The sequence below is a fragment of the Sarcophilus harrisii genome, chromosome 2, assembly GCF_902635505.1.
Source record: "Sarcophilus harrisii chromosome 2, mSarHar1.11, whole genome shotgun sequence".
NCBI classification, from domain to species: domain Eukaryota; kingdom Metazoa; phylum Chordata; class Mammalia; order Dasyuromorphia; family Dasyuridae; genus Sarcophilus; species Sarcophilus harrisii.
In genome coordinates, this window is record NC_045427.1 from 387248799 (window position 1) to 387263770 (window position 14972).

General features: G+C 43.9%; 1 protein-coding gene across 4 annotated transcripts in view; it reads left to right on the forward strand.

Moving 5' to 3' along the window:
- The first annotated feature begins 3526 nt into the window (after positions 1 to 3526).
- The window catches only part of LARP1 (La ribonucleoprotein 1, translational regulator), a 53260-nt gene continuing 41814 nt past the window's right edge, over positions 3527 to 14972 (forward strand). For 2 of the 4 annotated variants that reach the window (XM_031953577.1, XM_031953580.1), the window contains exon 1: positions 3529 to 4609. In XM_031953577.1, the coding sequence (XP_031809437.1) occupies positions 4207 to 4609 (403 nt within the window). In that variant the 5' untranslated portion in view covers positions 3529 to 4206. Of the gene's footprint in view, positions 4610 to 14972 lie in introns of all 4 variants that reach the window. The other 2 variants (XM_031953579.1, XM_031953578.1) reach the window with 2 other exon arrangements.

The following is a 14972-nucleotide window of genomic DNA, read 5'->3' on the forward strand; positions in this document are numbered from 1 at the left end:
GATCTTAAAACATAAAAAAACAAAACAAAAAAAACCCCAGAACATTATAGAAGGAAGACCTTCAATATTGATTATCTAGCCAACTTAATCAATTTACAAATGGATAAACTGAGGTACAGGGAAGTTAAATGCATTTTCCATTATAAAATTAGTAAGTGAAAGATCCTAGCTCAAACTCACATCTACCAACTTCACTTCTTTTTGATGTACAAAAGACCTCTAACATCTTATTGCCTCTTTGAGGTGACTCTAATGTTATTCAGGCATGTCTGACTCTTCTTGACACTATTTAGAGTTTTCTGGGCAGAGACTGAAGTGCTTTGCCATTTCTTTCTCCAGCTAATTTTACAGTTGAGGAAACTGAGGCAAAGAGCTTTAAGTGCTGTGTCCAGGGTCACACCACTAGGAAATACCTGAAGTTGGATTTAAACTCATGAAGATGAGTCTTCCTGTGTCCAGGCCTACTGGTCCACCCACTTTGCCACTAGCTGATTGATTGTTTCTGGGGATCCTAAAATATTTTACAGATCTAGTGGTATGTATATGTCACATGAGATCTATAGAGGAGATATACACATGTATATATATTTACACCTTACTTGATGGAGCAGAAATAGCACAAGAACTGGAGTCATAAGACCTGAAATCTCTAATCTGATCTTGATATCTTTCTTGTTTCTGACCTTGGATTAACCACCTTTTTCTGAGCTTGTTTTTTCATCTGTAAAATGGGGGTGGTGATATATTACATACCTTGGAAAATTGTATAGAACAAATGAGATAATATACCATACCATACACCAGTGTTGCATAAATGTAGGTTTTTATTATTAATGAATCCAGAGCTGTGCAGGGCCTTACACATAAAGTTAACATTACAGAAATGTTTTTGAGTGATTCTGAGCAAATAAATTAGGTCCCTTCCATTAAGGTATAGGGTAGCTCAAAATATAAGAGTCCCGGACCTGAGATTAGAAAGACTCATCTTCCAGAGTTCAAATCTGACCTCAGATACTTATGGGTTGTGTCATTCTGGGTACTTTACCCTGTTTGCCTCAGTTTCCTCAGCTGTAAACTGGGTTGGAGAAGGAAATGACAAAATCACTAGTACCTTTCCCATGAAAACCCCAAATGAAAATCACAAAGAATCAGACATGACTGAAATGACTCAGCAATACTAAATAAAGAAATTAGCATTCTGGATTTCTTTTACAAATTTAATGCTGTTAATTTCATATATTAAGATTTTGGATTCAGAATGAAAACAAAAATTTCAGTACCAGTTTTGTTCCTTACTAGTTGTATGGGTAAGCACTTCACCTTGTTTGGATCTATTTTTCACCTGAAAAAGAATACATGGCTGAATATATAATGAATACATAATATATGTATTATGAAAAAATACATCACAGCATATTAGGTAGGCATTAGGGAAGGTATGTTAGGTAAGGTTAGGTCTCTATTTTTAAGGTAATTGCAATCCAGAAGGAAGCTACACACACAGATATATGTACATATATAGGTATAATATTAAAACATTAATGTTCACTAGAGTTCATAAATGTTCGTTAATGCTATATAATAAATATCTGTGGGGAAAAGAATGAGAGACTAGAGGTATCACTAAAGGCTTTCAGGAAGAAATCAGTATGTGGTTTTAACTATCTCAGAAGGATGGGTTCAAATGCAGCTGATGAAAAAGGATTTTTCAAAGGAGAGCTTCTGGAATGAATTTCCAGGCATATGCAACATCAGTAGGAAAATCTAGGCTGTTTGGAAAAGACTAAGAGTAGTCCATTTTGATTGGAGCAAAGTGTAAATAAAAACAAAACAAAACAAAGCAAAAAACTGATGAAAAATCAGGTGAGCCAACAATGTAGCATTTATATAACACTTTACAAATAATCTCATTGGATCCTTGTGATAACCCTGGGAGGTTGGTTTACTAACCCCATTTTGCAATTATGGAAACGAAAGGTTTATGACTTGTCCAGATTTACACTGCTAATATATGTCAGAGATCTAATTTGATCTATCCATTTATATCACCAAATGCCTCAATAAAGGTTTTTAATGCAAGGTAAAAGTATGTGAACTGCACTTAGGAGGCAATAGTGGCCACTGAAAATTTCATACCGTTGACAGAATCATTTTGCTTATGGGTCTGTATGGCTGAGTAACTCTGTTGCCCAAATTTTTTCCATTGACTTCCAGATTGAAGATCACAGTACTGGCCTTCAAGGCTCTCAGCAATCTGAACCCACCCTATTTTTTCCTGACCTCCTTACTTCTTTCTGCACTAGGCTATAGTCAGATCCCACTACTTAAACATCACCACCATCCCAGCCTTGTATCTTCCCACTTCCTTGCCTTTGCTCACTGTTCCCTATGTCTAGTGTGCCCTTCCTTCCATTTCTGAATTCCTCGGCGTCCTCTAAAGCATGAAGCCTTCCTTGATCCCAATAACTATTTCCCCCATTTCAAAAAAGCACCGCTTTGCCTCCCTCTGTTGTATTGATCTTATAACTATCTGCGCTTTTGCATCTCCTCTTCCTATGCAACCACAAACTGCAGAGGGCTAAATTCGACTTTTCTCCCCTTAGGGTCACTCTCGGTGCTCTGCAAATCGCAGATGCTTCACCTATCCAACACTGCACGCTGTGAAGTCTGCGTCCTGAGGTCTCTCCTCTAGTTCTGACCTGGCGGGGCATTGTTTAAAGCTCATATCCCTTGCCCCAAAGATGAGGATTTCCTATACCCAGCTGAGCTGACCGTTGTGTAGAGTGCGAGCACCTCGTCATTCACTTGGCTTAGATGGTTAGAACCAGAGTGCCTTCGTGCCGGCAACATTTGCCAGCGTTCGAAGCTGCTTGCAGAGGGCAGAGGGACTTCCCTCTCCGGGGCTCCCGCCCCCGCCCCGAGGAGGAAGGTCAGTGACACGAGCAGCTCAGAGGCAGCCCTACGTCCGCTCCTCCAGCGCTTTAGCTTCATTCCTCCTCCTCCTTCCTCGCGGTCTGTAGCGCAGAGACTCGCCTAGGGGTTAAGGCACGTGGGGGAGAAAGTGGCTCGCCAAGGTCACCCAGGCTGGGCGGGGAAGGCCGAGAGCACACGCTGCGGGGACGGAGGGGACCCAGCCAGGCCCAAGCTTTGGGGAGCCCGAGTGTCCGTTAATCAGCGTTTTTCCTTCCCTATTCCAAAGGCAAATTCATCTTCCACCAGCTAACTAGTCTGCTATCCTCCGCTTAAGGAACGAAAGCAACCCGGCACTGCCGCCGCATGGCCCCAAATCCATGTGCTCCACCTGCGGCCTGGCTTCCCCATGCGGGCCCTTTAAGAGGTCCCCGCCCCTCCGCGGCCTCCCCCATGGCTCCCTCCCTTCTGCGCTCTCCCTCTCTCCACCTTTCCGAATTGCATCAGGCACGTGCTCGTCCCCGTCCCGTCGGAGCCCTCCTCTCCCCCCCCCCCACTGGGAGCTGGAGCGGAGAGACTGGGGGAGGGAGGGGAGAAAAGGGGGTGGGGACGGAGTCGGGAGTGAGGGGAAGCGAAGCCGTGCGCGCGCGCTCCTCTCCTTTCCCAGAGGCCGGGCCACAGCGCGCGCGGCCCCGCTACCCCGTCCCCGTCCCCGACCGCCTCTCCTCCCCTCCCGTCCCGGAGACGCCGCGTTGCGAAGCGCGCCCCCGCCGATCGCGTGGTCTGCTCCGCTCCGCTCTCCCCTTCCATATTGCTGCAGCCCAGAGCACGGAGCCCGGGTTGCCCCCGGGGGGGAAGAGGAGAGGGAGAGGAGTGGGAGAGGCAGAAAGAAGAGCCGCTGGGCCCCAGGCCTTCAGGGGTGGGGGGTGGCGGGGGGAGCCTACGGCCCCAGGCGAGGAGACAAGACAGGGGTTCCCCCCCCCCGCCCCGGCACCGTCGCCGCCGCTCGGGGCCTGGGCTTCTCGACTGCTCCCTCCGACGGGGAGAGAGAGAGGGAGGGAGGAAAAGGAGGGGGCCGCGCCCGGCTGCTCGGCTCGAGTCCCCCCCCGACACTCCCCTCCTGCTCCGGCCCCCGGGGACGGAGAAGGGGGCAGCCCCCTGAGGCAGCCTTCCCGGAGGGGCGAGTGGCAAGGCCGGGCAGCTTCAGGAAAGTTTGAGGCGGCGGCGGGCGAGAGGGGTGGGGGCGAGACTGCCGCGGCGCCGGCGGGGGCTTCGGTTCGGGAGGCAGGCGCTCCTATGGCCACCGAGGTGGAGTCGCTCCCGCCGGGCAACCCCCTCCTTCAGGCCGAGGAGCACGGCGGGCTGGTGATGAAGCAGCCGCCGCCGCCGGCGCCGCCGCAGCAGCAGACGCCGCAGTCCGAGGGGAAAGGAGAGCCTCTGGACGAAGGCGCCCGCTCCTCTCGGCCGCCCGGCTCGGCTAAGGCGTCCCGGGACGACGGCCCCCCGCCCGAGAGGGAGAGCCTGCAGTTGCCGCCGCCGCCGCCGCCCCGGGCCGAGAGTGACGGCGGCAGTGGGAGCGAGGAGGGCGGTGAGACTGGCCGCCGCGAGTTCGTAGAGGCCCCTCCGCCCAAGGTGAACCCGTGGACGAAAAACGCGGGACCTACGGCCTTGGTCACCGTGAACGGACAGTCCCCGCCAGGTGGGTACTTGGCCCCTTTGCTTTCTCAGGTCGGGCTTCCACGCCGCGCGGGGCCGCAGCAGGGTGGGGGGGAGGGTGGCGCGAGCGGGGACTCCATCACGATTTTCTCCCTTCCTAACCACCCATCTGAAGGGTCTTCGCAGTCATTAACCCCCCTCCCCCAGGGCCCTCCCCGGGAGGTGACCCAGGCCCCGGACAGTTGTTCGCGCTTTGTAGTGGTCGGGGTCCGGGCCGGGGCAGGACCGAGCGGCCTTGCAGGGGCCGTAGCAGCTGGCGCGGGCAGCGGCGAGAAGGCCTCGGGCCCCCGGGAAACTACTTTTCGGGTGTAAATGGCTCTTTTTCTCCCTTGGCTCACCGTTGCCTCCCGAAACGCCCGCAGCCTGCGGGGGGTGGGGCAAGGGCGAAAGAAGAAATTCTCCTAAATCCCGCATCCCGATTTTCGAGCTCTGCACTATTTAACGTATTGTAAGCGTTCTGCAAGCGTGTTCTGGACAGAAGGAGAGGAGATCGTAGGGATAAATATGGATTCTGAATTTCAGAGTTCCCTAATGTTCGATCCCTAGGTGGGTGGGTTAGGTGCTCCCCCCCTCCCCAAGGGCCCGTGGTGGGGGGGATTGAGAGAAGGAAACTAAACGTGTCATTGAGAATATGGTGAGGCACATGTGTGTGTCTGTGGTGTGTGTGTGTGTTTCCTTCCAAGACCAGATACGTAATTTTTATAGGCTCTTCTCGGGGTTGGGTCGGGTCCTACCGAAATGTCCAGCGAGGGAGCCGCACAAGAGGGGCGTGGAAATGTGGAGGGGTGGGGAGTGTGGGGGTGGGGGTGGCGGAGGCCAGTGAAAGTGGGGGCCCTGCCGGGCTGCGCCTCGTGAGTGACAGGTCTGCCCCTGCGGGGCGGCCACGCGGGGATCTGAGGGATTCGAGGCCCAGTGGCAGGGTTCGATTTTAGAACGCCGGCCCCGCCGGGCCCGGGTGAGGGTGTACGCCTGGGAGGGTGTGTGTGAGTGTGTATGTATGTGTGTTTCCCCAGCTTCCTCCCCTTCCCAGCATTCCACTGCAGTAAAGACAACGTGGTTTCTCTCCTCGCTGCCTGCCGAAATGGCATGTGATCCGGCCCGACATCCCCTCCGCTCGGCTCCGTACCCTACGCCCTTCCCCCGCGCTCCCCGCCTCCCCCGCCGTGGGATGGGGTCTCCTCGCCTCCGTATTCCGAAGTGAGAGGCGGAATTTCCTGAGCAGGGCAACTGTATCCGAAGAGGGGAAGGCAGAGGGAGGACTGGGCCGGGCTGGGAGCCTCGTGGCCTTGATTTTCACCCTTCGCCCTAGGTTCCTGTGCCAGCCCATTTCAACTTATTTCATTCCTCCCCCCCCTCCCCCTCGTCGCTTCCAACCTATTTACACAGGGCAGGATCACCCAGCCTTATACTCTGCTTGATCCTGAAATGGGGACTGGGAATGCCGAGACTACCCCCTGTCTTGGTCTTCTGGCCCTCTTCCAACTAGCATGATGATGATTCTCCCCCGTGTATAAGTCTACACCGTGGAGTTGAGGGGGAGACCTTAGGCCTCAGGAAAGTCAAATGGGAGGAGGTGAAATCATGCCCTCCTTCAGCTGGCATGAGGCCTTGGCCTGGAGGAAACTGAAAAGCCAGCCCTTAGATCAGTGTTGCAATGGCATTTCTCTTAAGGTTGCTTCACTAGAGGAGGGTTCATATGGGATTTACTAACAGTACCTCAAATTGTGTTTAACCCCTCCCTTTCTACAACATGCTCTTATGCAAAAGATAATTTGGAAATCTCCATTTTCTTTAAGTTTACTTCTACCAGGGGATAAGGGAAAAGGACTTTGGTTTGGATACATTGAGCGGAAAAATGATCTAAATGGACTAGCAAATCACTGAAGGAAAGGGAAATGATCAGGAGCCATGTGTGGCTGTCTCCAGGATGTTGAATAGCGAGCCTGCCTTCTGGATTTTAAATCCCAGTGAGAAACGTCAGAAGGCCTACAGGTGCAGCATGTGCTGGCATTTTGTGAAAGCTGATGCCCTCTAAAATGGTGCGTCATCACCATTGTTGACATATGGGAAATGCGTGGCCTGACTCTTGACTTCTCCCCCATTCTCTCCTAACAAGATGCGGGGAGGTAGACATCCCTCTCAAGGTACTTCAAACCAAATCTTGCCCAGATTGGTTTCTGCGTTGTTAACTCTGTCATTGGAATCCCAGTTAATGCTGTAGCACCAGTGGAATTGGTGGGACCACTGCAAAATCCTGTCTTCACACAGAGAAACAATTGAATCAGCTTAAAACTAAGACCTTGTTGGATGCAAAGCCCCTTTTGGAACTTGGCATTAGTGCTTTTAAAAATCCTACATTTTGTAAGAGAGCAAAAATAATGTGATTTGGGTAGTAGTAGGCATCTTCTTTAACATACATGATGTAGTAAACATAGAATGAGATCCGAGTTCAAGGATTGGCTTTCTTAATTGCTGATAATAGTGGGGTACTAGAATCAAATAAAACCTATGCCAAATTTTTATCTGTAAATATGAATAGCAGTAGTTGTCCTTTTTAGATCATGAAGTAGCTGAGAAAAGTGCTCAGCACATACTGCCATGCCTCTTTGGGCACATGGTTAACAGGCAGCATATGTTAAGGGAAAAGACAGGTATTCCAGGGTTCTAATTATGTTGTTTCTGTCGCTGGAAGTCTCTGGTCCTCAGTTTTCCTGAGTTCATTAAGATTGAATTAGGTTGATTTCTGAGGTCCCCTTCAGACCTTACACGCTCATAGATTTGTTGGATAGGTTATTGCATTAATATCATGTTCTAACTTTTTGGAAGCTACAGGATAGGGTGTAAACTTCAGGCTGCAAACTTTCCAAAGCTTGCTGTAGAAGCCTATTTTTATTCACTGATTTGGCTCTGGTAGTATTTTTGAGGGGACATGCACAGTAAGGAGTAATGAAAGATGCTTTGAGGTCAAATACCTGCTCGCTTTCCTATGTAGCTGTATCTAGGCTTGTTTAAATGTGTCAACTTTTTACCATAGTAGATGATTCGCATTGTCTATTTCTTTAGTATTTCCTTTACTTGAAAAAGAAGGAAACCCAAGTTTGAGCTCCTGATCTTTCACTAATTGCCTTATGACTTTGGGTCAGTCATGTCTCTTCTGAAATGTTTCCTCCTTTGTGAAATTAAAGTGGACTATCTAGATAGTTCTTCAAAATTCTTTATAATGCTTGGTACTCTCTTATATATCCCATTTAATACAAACTGAAATTAAAAGATTATACTCTTGAAAATAATTCTAGTCTTGCTTTATACAAATGGAGGACATTCATATAACCCAAAAATTACTTATTGGGCCTCAATCGGTAAAAATAAAGGAATTGTAGTAAATGATTTCTAACTTGGTCAATTTTTTCTGTTCTAAGTTTTCTTTAGTTATGAAATTTTTAAGGATCTTTCCAACTCTTATAATCTATTAATATATTGTGTTCTTAAAATTGATTTAATTATCTCATGCTTAGCAGCCTAGGATCAAAATTGGGTTTTGTTCCCTGTCCACATGCCAATTTGGGAAGTCAGAGGGTACTTTTGGGGGGAGTAGAAGAAACCTAGGCTGAAATTAAAGCATTTCTGCTCATGTGTTACAGTGAATCCCTATATAATTAATTTTTGAGAATCTACTTACAAGTGCATCAAGAGACTACCTCCATTCATCAAAATCATTTATAATATATATAACATGTTTTTCTAAGGCAGTCTGAGGAAATAAAATTCACTAATACTATTTCTTTTCTATAGTTTCACATATTATATCTTAAGTGGAACATAGACTGGATTATAGCCACAATTAAAACTTTTACTCCTAGACTAACTGTCCCCCAGATCTGGACAGCTCCTCTTTTCCCAATTTCCAGAGGTAGGAAATAAGGTTTTAAACCTAAATTTCAGTTGCACTAATCTTTGCTATTGGATTTGATTCTGGGTTTGTGGTCCACCCTTTCCAAGATCTGTTTAGCACCTGGATGTGTTTTGTGCTTTAGGTGTGTTTTTTGGTGACTTGACAACATTTCACATGACTTTGCTAAGGTAGTAAGTACAGTATCAGAGAATATTAGAACTATGGTTTTCACGATTAGGTTGCAGCTTTGATTTTCAGCTCTTTGTCACTTCCTACCTTTTCAAGTCAATCTAGACTACTCAAAGTCCCCTAAAAATACCTGGTGTTTTCCTAGTTCCCAACCTTAAAATATTTTCTACCTGTTTGAAACCCTAACCATTCCTTATCTAGCTCACTTGCCCCTTCCATGAAGTTTTCTCTAATGAATCTCAAGTTCCTAGATTTAAGATTTATGGTAGGCCTTACTCCAAAGTCATCTAGTCCAACCTTTTGATTTGGAATAGGAACTGAGGTCTGGGTATTTGAAATGGTTTCCCCAAGGTTACACAAGTAACAAGCCAGGAGTTAACTCAAGTCTTATGAATTCAAACCTAGTTTTCTTATGCTATACTTGTCTGCCTCTGGTATGCAGTGAATTAAGCCAAACCAGAACAATTTGTATGAATCCCACAATAATATAGGAGGAGACAACATGCCTTTTGACAGAGAGGTGATAAACTTTAGGTATGGAATGAAGGAAGCATACATTTTCAGTCATATTCATTATTCTTGTTTTGATTTGTACTTAATTTGTTTCAAGAGAAGCATTAGGAAATGATGTCTACTTAATTTAAAAAAAAAAAAAAAAAGCAAAAATGAAACCTTTGAGAAGGGGGAAAGAAGCTTTCTCTCATCCTTCTGCTCATCCAGGTAGCACTTTGTTCTGTCTCATATAATTGCTTTGGATTCTTATTTATCTATTGAATCGTTGACTCTCCCCTAATGTAGAATACCTACTCTGCACATGGTAGGTACTGAATATAACATTTGAATTGAAGCTGGTCTTATCTGATACAATTAAGAATTGAGAATCTACTTACAAGTGCGTCAAGAGACTACCTCCATTCATCAAAATCATTTATAATATATATAACATTTTTCTAAGGTAGTCTGAGGGAAATAAAATTCACTAATACTAATTCTTTTCTATAGTTTCACATATTATATCTTAAGTGGAACATAGACTGGATTATACCCACAATTAAAACTTTTACTTCTAGACTAACTTTCCCCCAGATCTGGACAGCTCCTCTTTTCCCAATTTCCAGAGGTTCATGGCAGAAAGTGCCATCTTAACAATTCTAAAAACCTGTAATTTGCTACTTTCTAATCTATGAAAAGAGTGTTTAGTTAGATGTAGTTTTGAAGTTGGGGATTAGCAAAGTAATGTTAAAATAGAACTAGGGCTGTGACATTTCATTATATGGATTCAACCTAGTTGTAGGAAATTTTTGGCTGATGTTTTTAACATGTGTAAATTCTGACTAATCAGTGAATCTGTATTCCAAGGGGTTCTTAGTTGTTTTGGGGCCTGGGAGTGGCACTAGTTGGGGTAACCAGCATTTAAACTATGATGTTGTATTATTGTCACTAGAAGTAAGTTTGTCAGCTTTTCCCTTTTTTTCTTTTATTCATACCTCTCACAAGATACATTTGTAATATTTTAGGTAGGAATAAACATTTTATTGTAGCTGTTCTTTAGTGTCACATTTTTTATCTCTGGGAACAGATTAACAAAAAGAGTAGCTGCATAGTGTAAGGCCCTGGAAAGGAGCTGAGGCTTTTGGGGTCCTCTGGACAATTTGGAGTATATCAGAAAGGGAGCATCAGAGAGGCAAGGTGCAGGGGTTGTTAAGCTAAATATGAACCCCTGAATCCGAGTTGCAGGGAATGTAATGAAAAAGCTGTGGACGGGATTGGAATCTGGTTCTACTTCCCAGCTTTGTCATCTATTGCTTGTGACACCTTGGACAAGTCACAGTCCTATCTTTGAATCTTGGTCTTTTCTTAACTTGTAAAATGAAAGAGTTGGATTCTGACCTGCTTATATCCCTGCCAATTTGGAGAACATGATTTTGTGTTCTTCTCAAAGCCAAGTAAGTAATTTTAGGGATTTTCAATTATTTAATCTTTTTTTTTTTTTTTTTTTTTAAGCCTCAAAATCAGTGTTTGTGGACTCTCTGAGAGTTAACAGTGGGCAGATTGAATGGACAAGTGTAGTACATAGAACTAGATTTTGAGAGCAAGTTCTAATCTCTCATTAGAGTACAGAAATTACTTCTAAATAATCCACTTCCTTTTTCAGAGGAGATGCTCATCAGGGTTCTTACAAATTTATGTTCAAACCAATCATTTTATAGATGATGAAACTGAGACCTGGAAAAGAAAAGTGATTTACTCATACTCAGCTAGTAAGTAGTAGGTTTTCTTGAGAGCCTTTTTTTTTTAAGAACTCTTTCCCATTACCATAATTGTTCTCTTTTTAGCCCTTTACTGGGCTTGGGGGGTGTCTTGTTCTTAGATTTGTGTTAGGGATTTCTTTGAGCATCAACTCTTTAAAAAAATCGAATTTTCAGTTCATTACCAAGACCCTAGGGCTCATAAGTTCTCCCTTTCTGCCATGGGTGCTCAGAGGTTGTGTTTTTTGAGAGCAAATTTTAGTCTTTTCTTTCTCCCCAGGTCCTCTGTTCGTAACTATGAAATTTAAAGAGCCAAGAGATATAGGGAGTTTTGCCTGTTGTGTCAGATATGCAATGCTCCTCTCTGTGCCAGAAGAGTGATCTCTGTTCATTTTGGAGACAGGAAAACTTAAAGGATCTCAAAAGTCTTTTCTATAAAGAAACATCTATTATGTATGTCCCAGAGTCCCTAGGCCATAGAGTTTAGAGAAGCAGAATGGAAAAAAAGCCTTGGTCTTTGAGAGGTATTATTTTGTATGAATAGAGAACTTGTCATAGAATCCAGAAAGTCTGGGTTCAAATATTATTTCTGATACTAGTATCTTGGACAGGTAACCTTTCTTCCCTGAGCCTCAGTTTCTTCCTCTGTAATACAAGGACAATAATAGCTTTAGTTTCTACCTGGAAAGATTGTTGATAGACTCAAATGAAAGAATGTAGAAGGGTGTTTTTTAATTGTTGATAATTTTGTTTTATTAATTTTTTTTATTATGGCTTTTTATATTACAAAACATATGCATGGGTAGTTTTTCAACATTGACTCTTACAAAACCTTCTGTTCCATCTTCTCCTCTACCCTCTCCCCTAGATGGTAGGTAATCCAGTACATGTTAAATATGTTAAAATATATGTTAAATGCAATACATATATATGTGTGTGTATACACACACACATACACACACATACATACTTATACAGTTAACTTGCTACTCAAGAAAGATTGGATCTAATTGTTGATAATTTTAAAAGATGGTGCATTCTGGGTGCCTTGTGGTGGGAAGTCAAGTGGAGATTGCTTCACTTTTCTGAGGCTCTTAGGAGGGGGCTTGGAAAGTACCAGGGAGTTGGGCAGGGATTCCCATATCCAAAAGGGAAGACTGGATTCTCTTATTGGAATGAAGAAAGTGGTATGTATGTGCCTTTGGTACTAGGAGCCAATTAGCATAATTAGAATAGCAACCTTTCTGGTGCTAAAAGCAAGATTTGGTTGGTAGCCAAGAGGAGATGTGAAGTTTGTAGTCAGATGTCAGCAGTGGGAAGATGGGGGTGGCCATAGTAGCAGCCTGCCCTATTGTAATGTAGGACTGGACCTCTATGGAAAGCTGGGTTTCTGAGGCCCTGGCATTTGGAGAGATTGCAAATATTTGGCTGCAGATGTGCCCCCTAAAAGAAATTGAGTCTATAAGGGAAGAGAGTTGTTTTTATGAGCTTAATGAACAAGAGAAAGAGAACCCTGACCTAGATCTCTGTCCTTCAAGAATTAGAGCAATAACAACTTCCATGAGGCTATTTGGAACCCTTTTTGTTATGACTTTTCAAAGGTTTTTCTACTACTTGTTGAGCCATTTGTTAAGTTTTCTAGTCCTTTTCAATCAGGCATTTGTGAAAGATTCCAATCCTGGCAGAATTCCCTTTGCTTCACAGATAAAACTGCTATCCAGTCCCATCATGAAATTGTCTTTCCTCTGACCTGGGATCAGTGGATTCAGGCTTGGACCAACATTAACATTCAGTCTCTGACTTAGTAGCTCTTGAGTTTCCACAGATAGATCCTCTGTTCCAGAATGCCTTGTTGGGGAAAGCCCCATCTCCACAACCAGTAAGAATGGTTGACTAGTATGGTAGGAATTAAAATGAGCTTTCCAATTCATTAAGTGGGAAGCTAGGCAAAGTCATAGTTGCTTTTTGGGGTAATCAAGCAGGGCTGTCCTATAGAAACCCAGTAATTCCAAGTTTATTTATCCCCACACTGAAATGGTTTGAGGCTGTTTGTACCTCAAGTTCCTGGCTTGAACTTGATATGTGCCAGGTAAAGAGAGTTCTATGGTCTCTTCTGACTTTCAGTGTAGTCTGTGTTCTCTGGTCAGGCAGGGATTCTAGAACACTTTCAGTGCTTTTTATGTGTGTCCCAGTCAGAATTAATTGACCCATTCTTAAGAAGAGAAGCCCTGAAGCGCACTGAGTCCTGTTGGTCTTGCTAAACACTAGGTTGTCAAAGTGATACACACACATACTCTCACTCTCTCTCTCTCTCTCTCTCTCTCTCTCTTTCTCTCTCTCTCTTCTGGAAGTGAGTACAGGTATTGCTTTCTGTTCTGGGTTTGTTTTGGGGAATATTATGGACCATGCCTGGCTGAGCCAAAGTTCTAGGGACATAGTCAAAGATGAGGCATTAATAATAAAGGTGGAGTAGGGAAGAAGAATTTGGAGGTCTGGTTGGGAGCAAGCCTGAGGTCTTAAGAGCCAAAATGTCTTTCTTTATGTTATGACTTTGGTCTGGATTTTATTTTGTTCTCATTTTTTAATAAAAATTTATCAAAGGTTTGCTGTTGACAGCATTATGGTTGGTGTCAGTGAGGTTTGGTCTCAGAAATCTCTGCTCCTGGAATTATCTTATCTTCCTAGAGGTAACCCTATTGAAGAATTAAATATGTTTTAGATTCATTGATTTATATTTAAGAGGTACATTTAGGGCAGTGGTATCAAAATCAAGTGGAAATTGGGGCCATCAAATGGGTACATAAGGATCCCTGATGGTCATATACTGTTTTAAAAAGTAACATTCTTACTGTATATTTTGTTAATTATTTTCCCACTTACATTTTTAATCTTTTTCAGGAAGCACTTGAGATTGTGGGTGTGTATGTGTTTGATATCTCAGATTTAGTGGATATCTAATCCAAATTAATTTTACAATGAGGAAACTTTGCCAGTCACAGCAATTTTTCTACAACACCAAACTGCCTTCTTTTGGACTTGGTAGGAGTTTTGGGCCTTGTGGTTTGAAAGCATGATCTTTTAGGGCTGGAATGATCTGCTAGATTGTGCTTCTTGGTCTAATTCTGGGTAACTGAAATGATAGATTATCAGAATTGTAAGGGGGAACCACACATAGAACAGAGAATGTTTGAGTTGGAAAGGACTGTATATATTTCGTCCAGCTCTCTCATTTAACATAAGGGGAAACTGAGGCTTAATGAGGGAAAAAAACTTAGCATTGCCATCAGGGCTGAAACCAAAACCAAGTCTTCAGTCCAGTTTGTTTTAGCTTTGTACTTTAACTTAATGTAGTGGTTAATTGCTTTTATTAGGGACATTCTTTTGTTTCCTGCCTCTTTCTTCCCCAGGGGTAAAGGGTAAAAGAATGGAGGTGTGATTTCCCTTTTAAAATATGGAGTTCTGAGTTTTCACTCTTGGATTTTAAAATAGTCCTCATTCAGACCATAGTTACCCATTGGGTAGAGCAAAAGGCCAGGAAGAACCAGCTATATTTTGGGTGTATGATATTTATTGATCTTGTGATATAATTATGGGTAAGTAAGAGAAGGCTACTTGGATTGGAGCTTACCTTTGGAACTATCCTCCTAATTTAAAGTGGTACAGAATTTTAGTAGATGTCTGTTCACTAATTAATATTGCTGTGGAGTGGAGATAATACTTTTTCCCTCTCTCACCTTTAGCTCCCCAACCTTTGGGAGGAAGGAGTTAACTGAAAGCTGAATATGGGCCACGGGCTTAGGAACACTTATATTCTTAAAGCAAAGGTGTGCCAGTGCAAGGAAACTTTTTCCTAAACTGATTATCCCATTCAGTGGCAAAACCTTGAATTTGTACAAGGCTAGGAATTAAGAACTCCCGAGCCATTTTAAAGCCAAATCGTTTCTTTCCTTTTTGCCTTCTTTGTAGGAACATAAACTGAATCGTCACTAGGAACCTTATAAATTGTCAAGTCTATA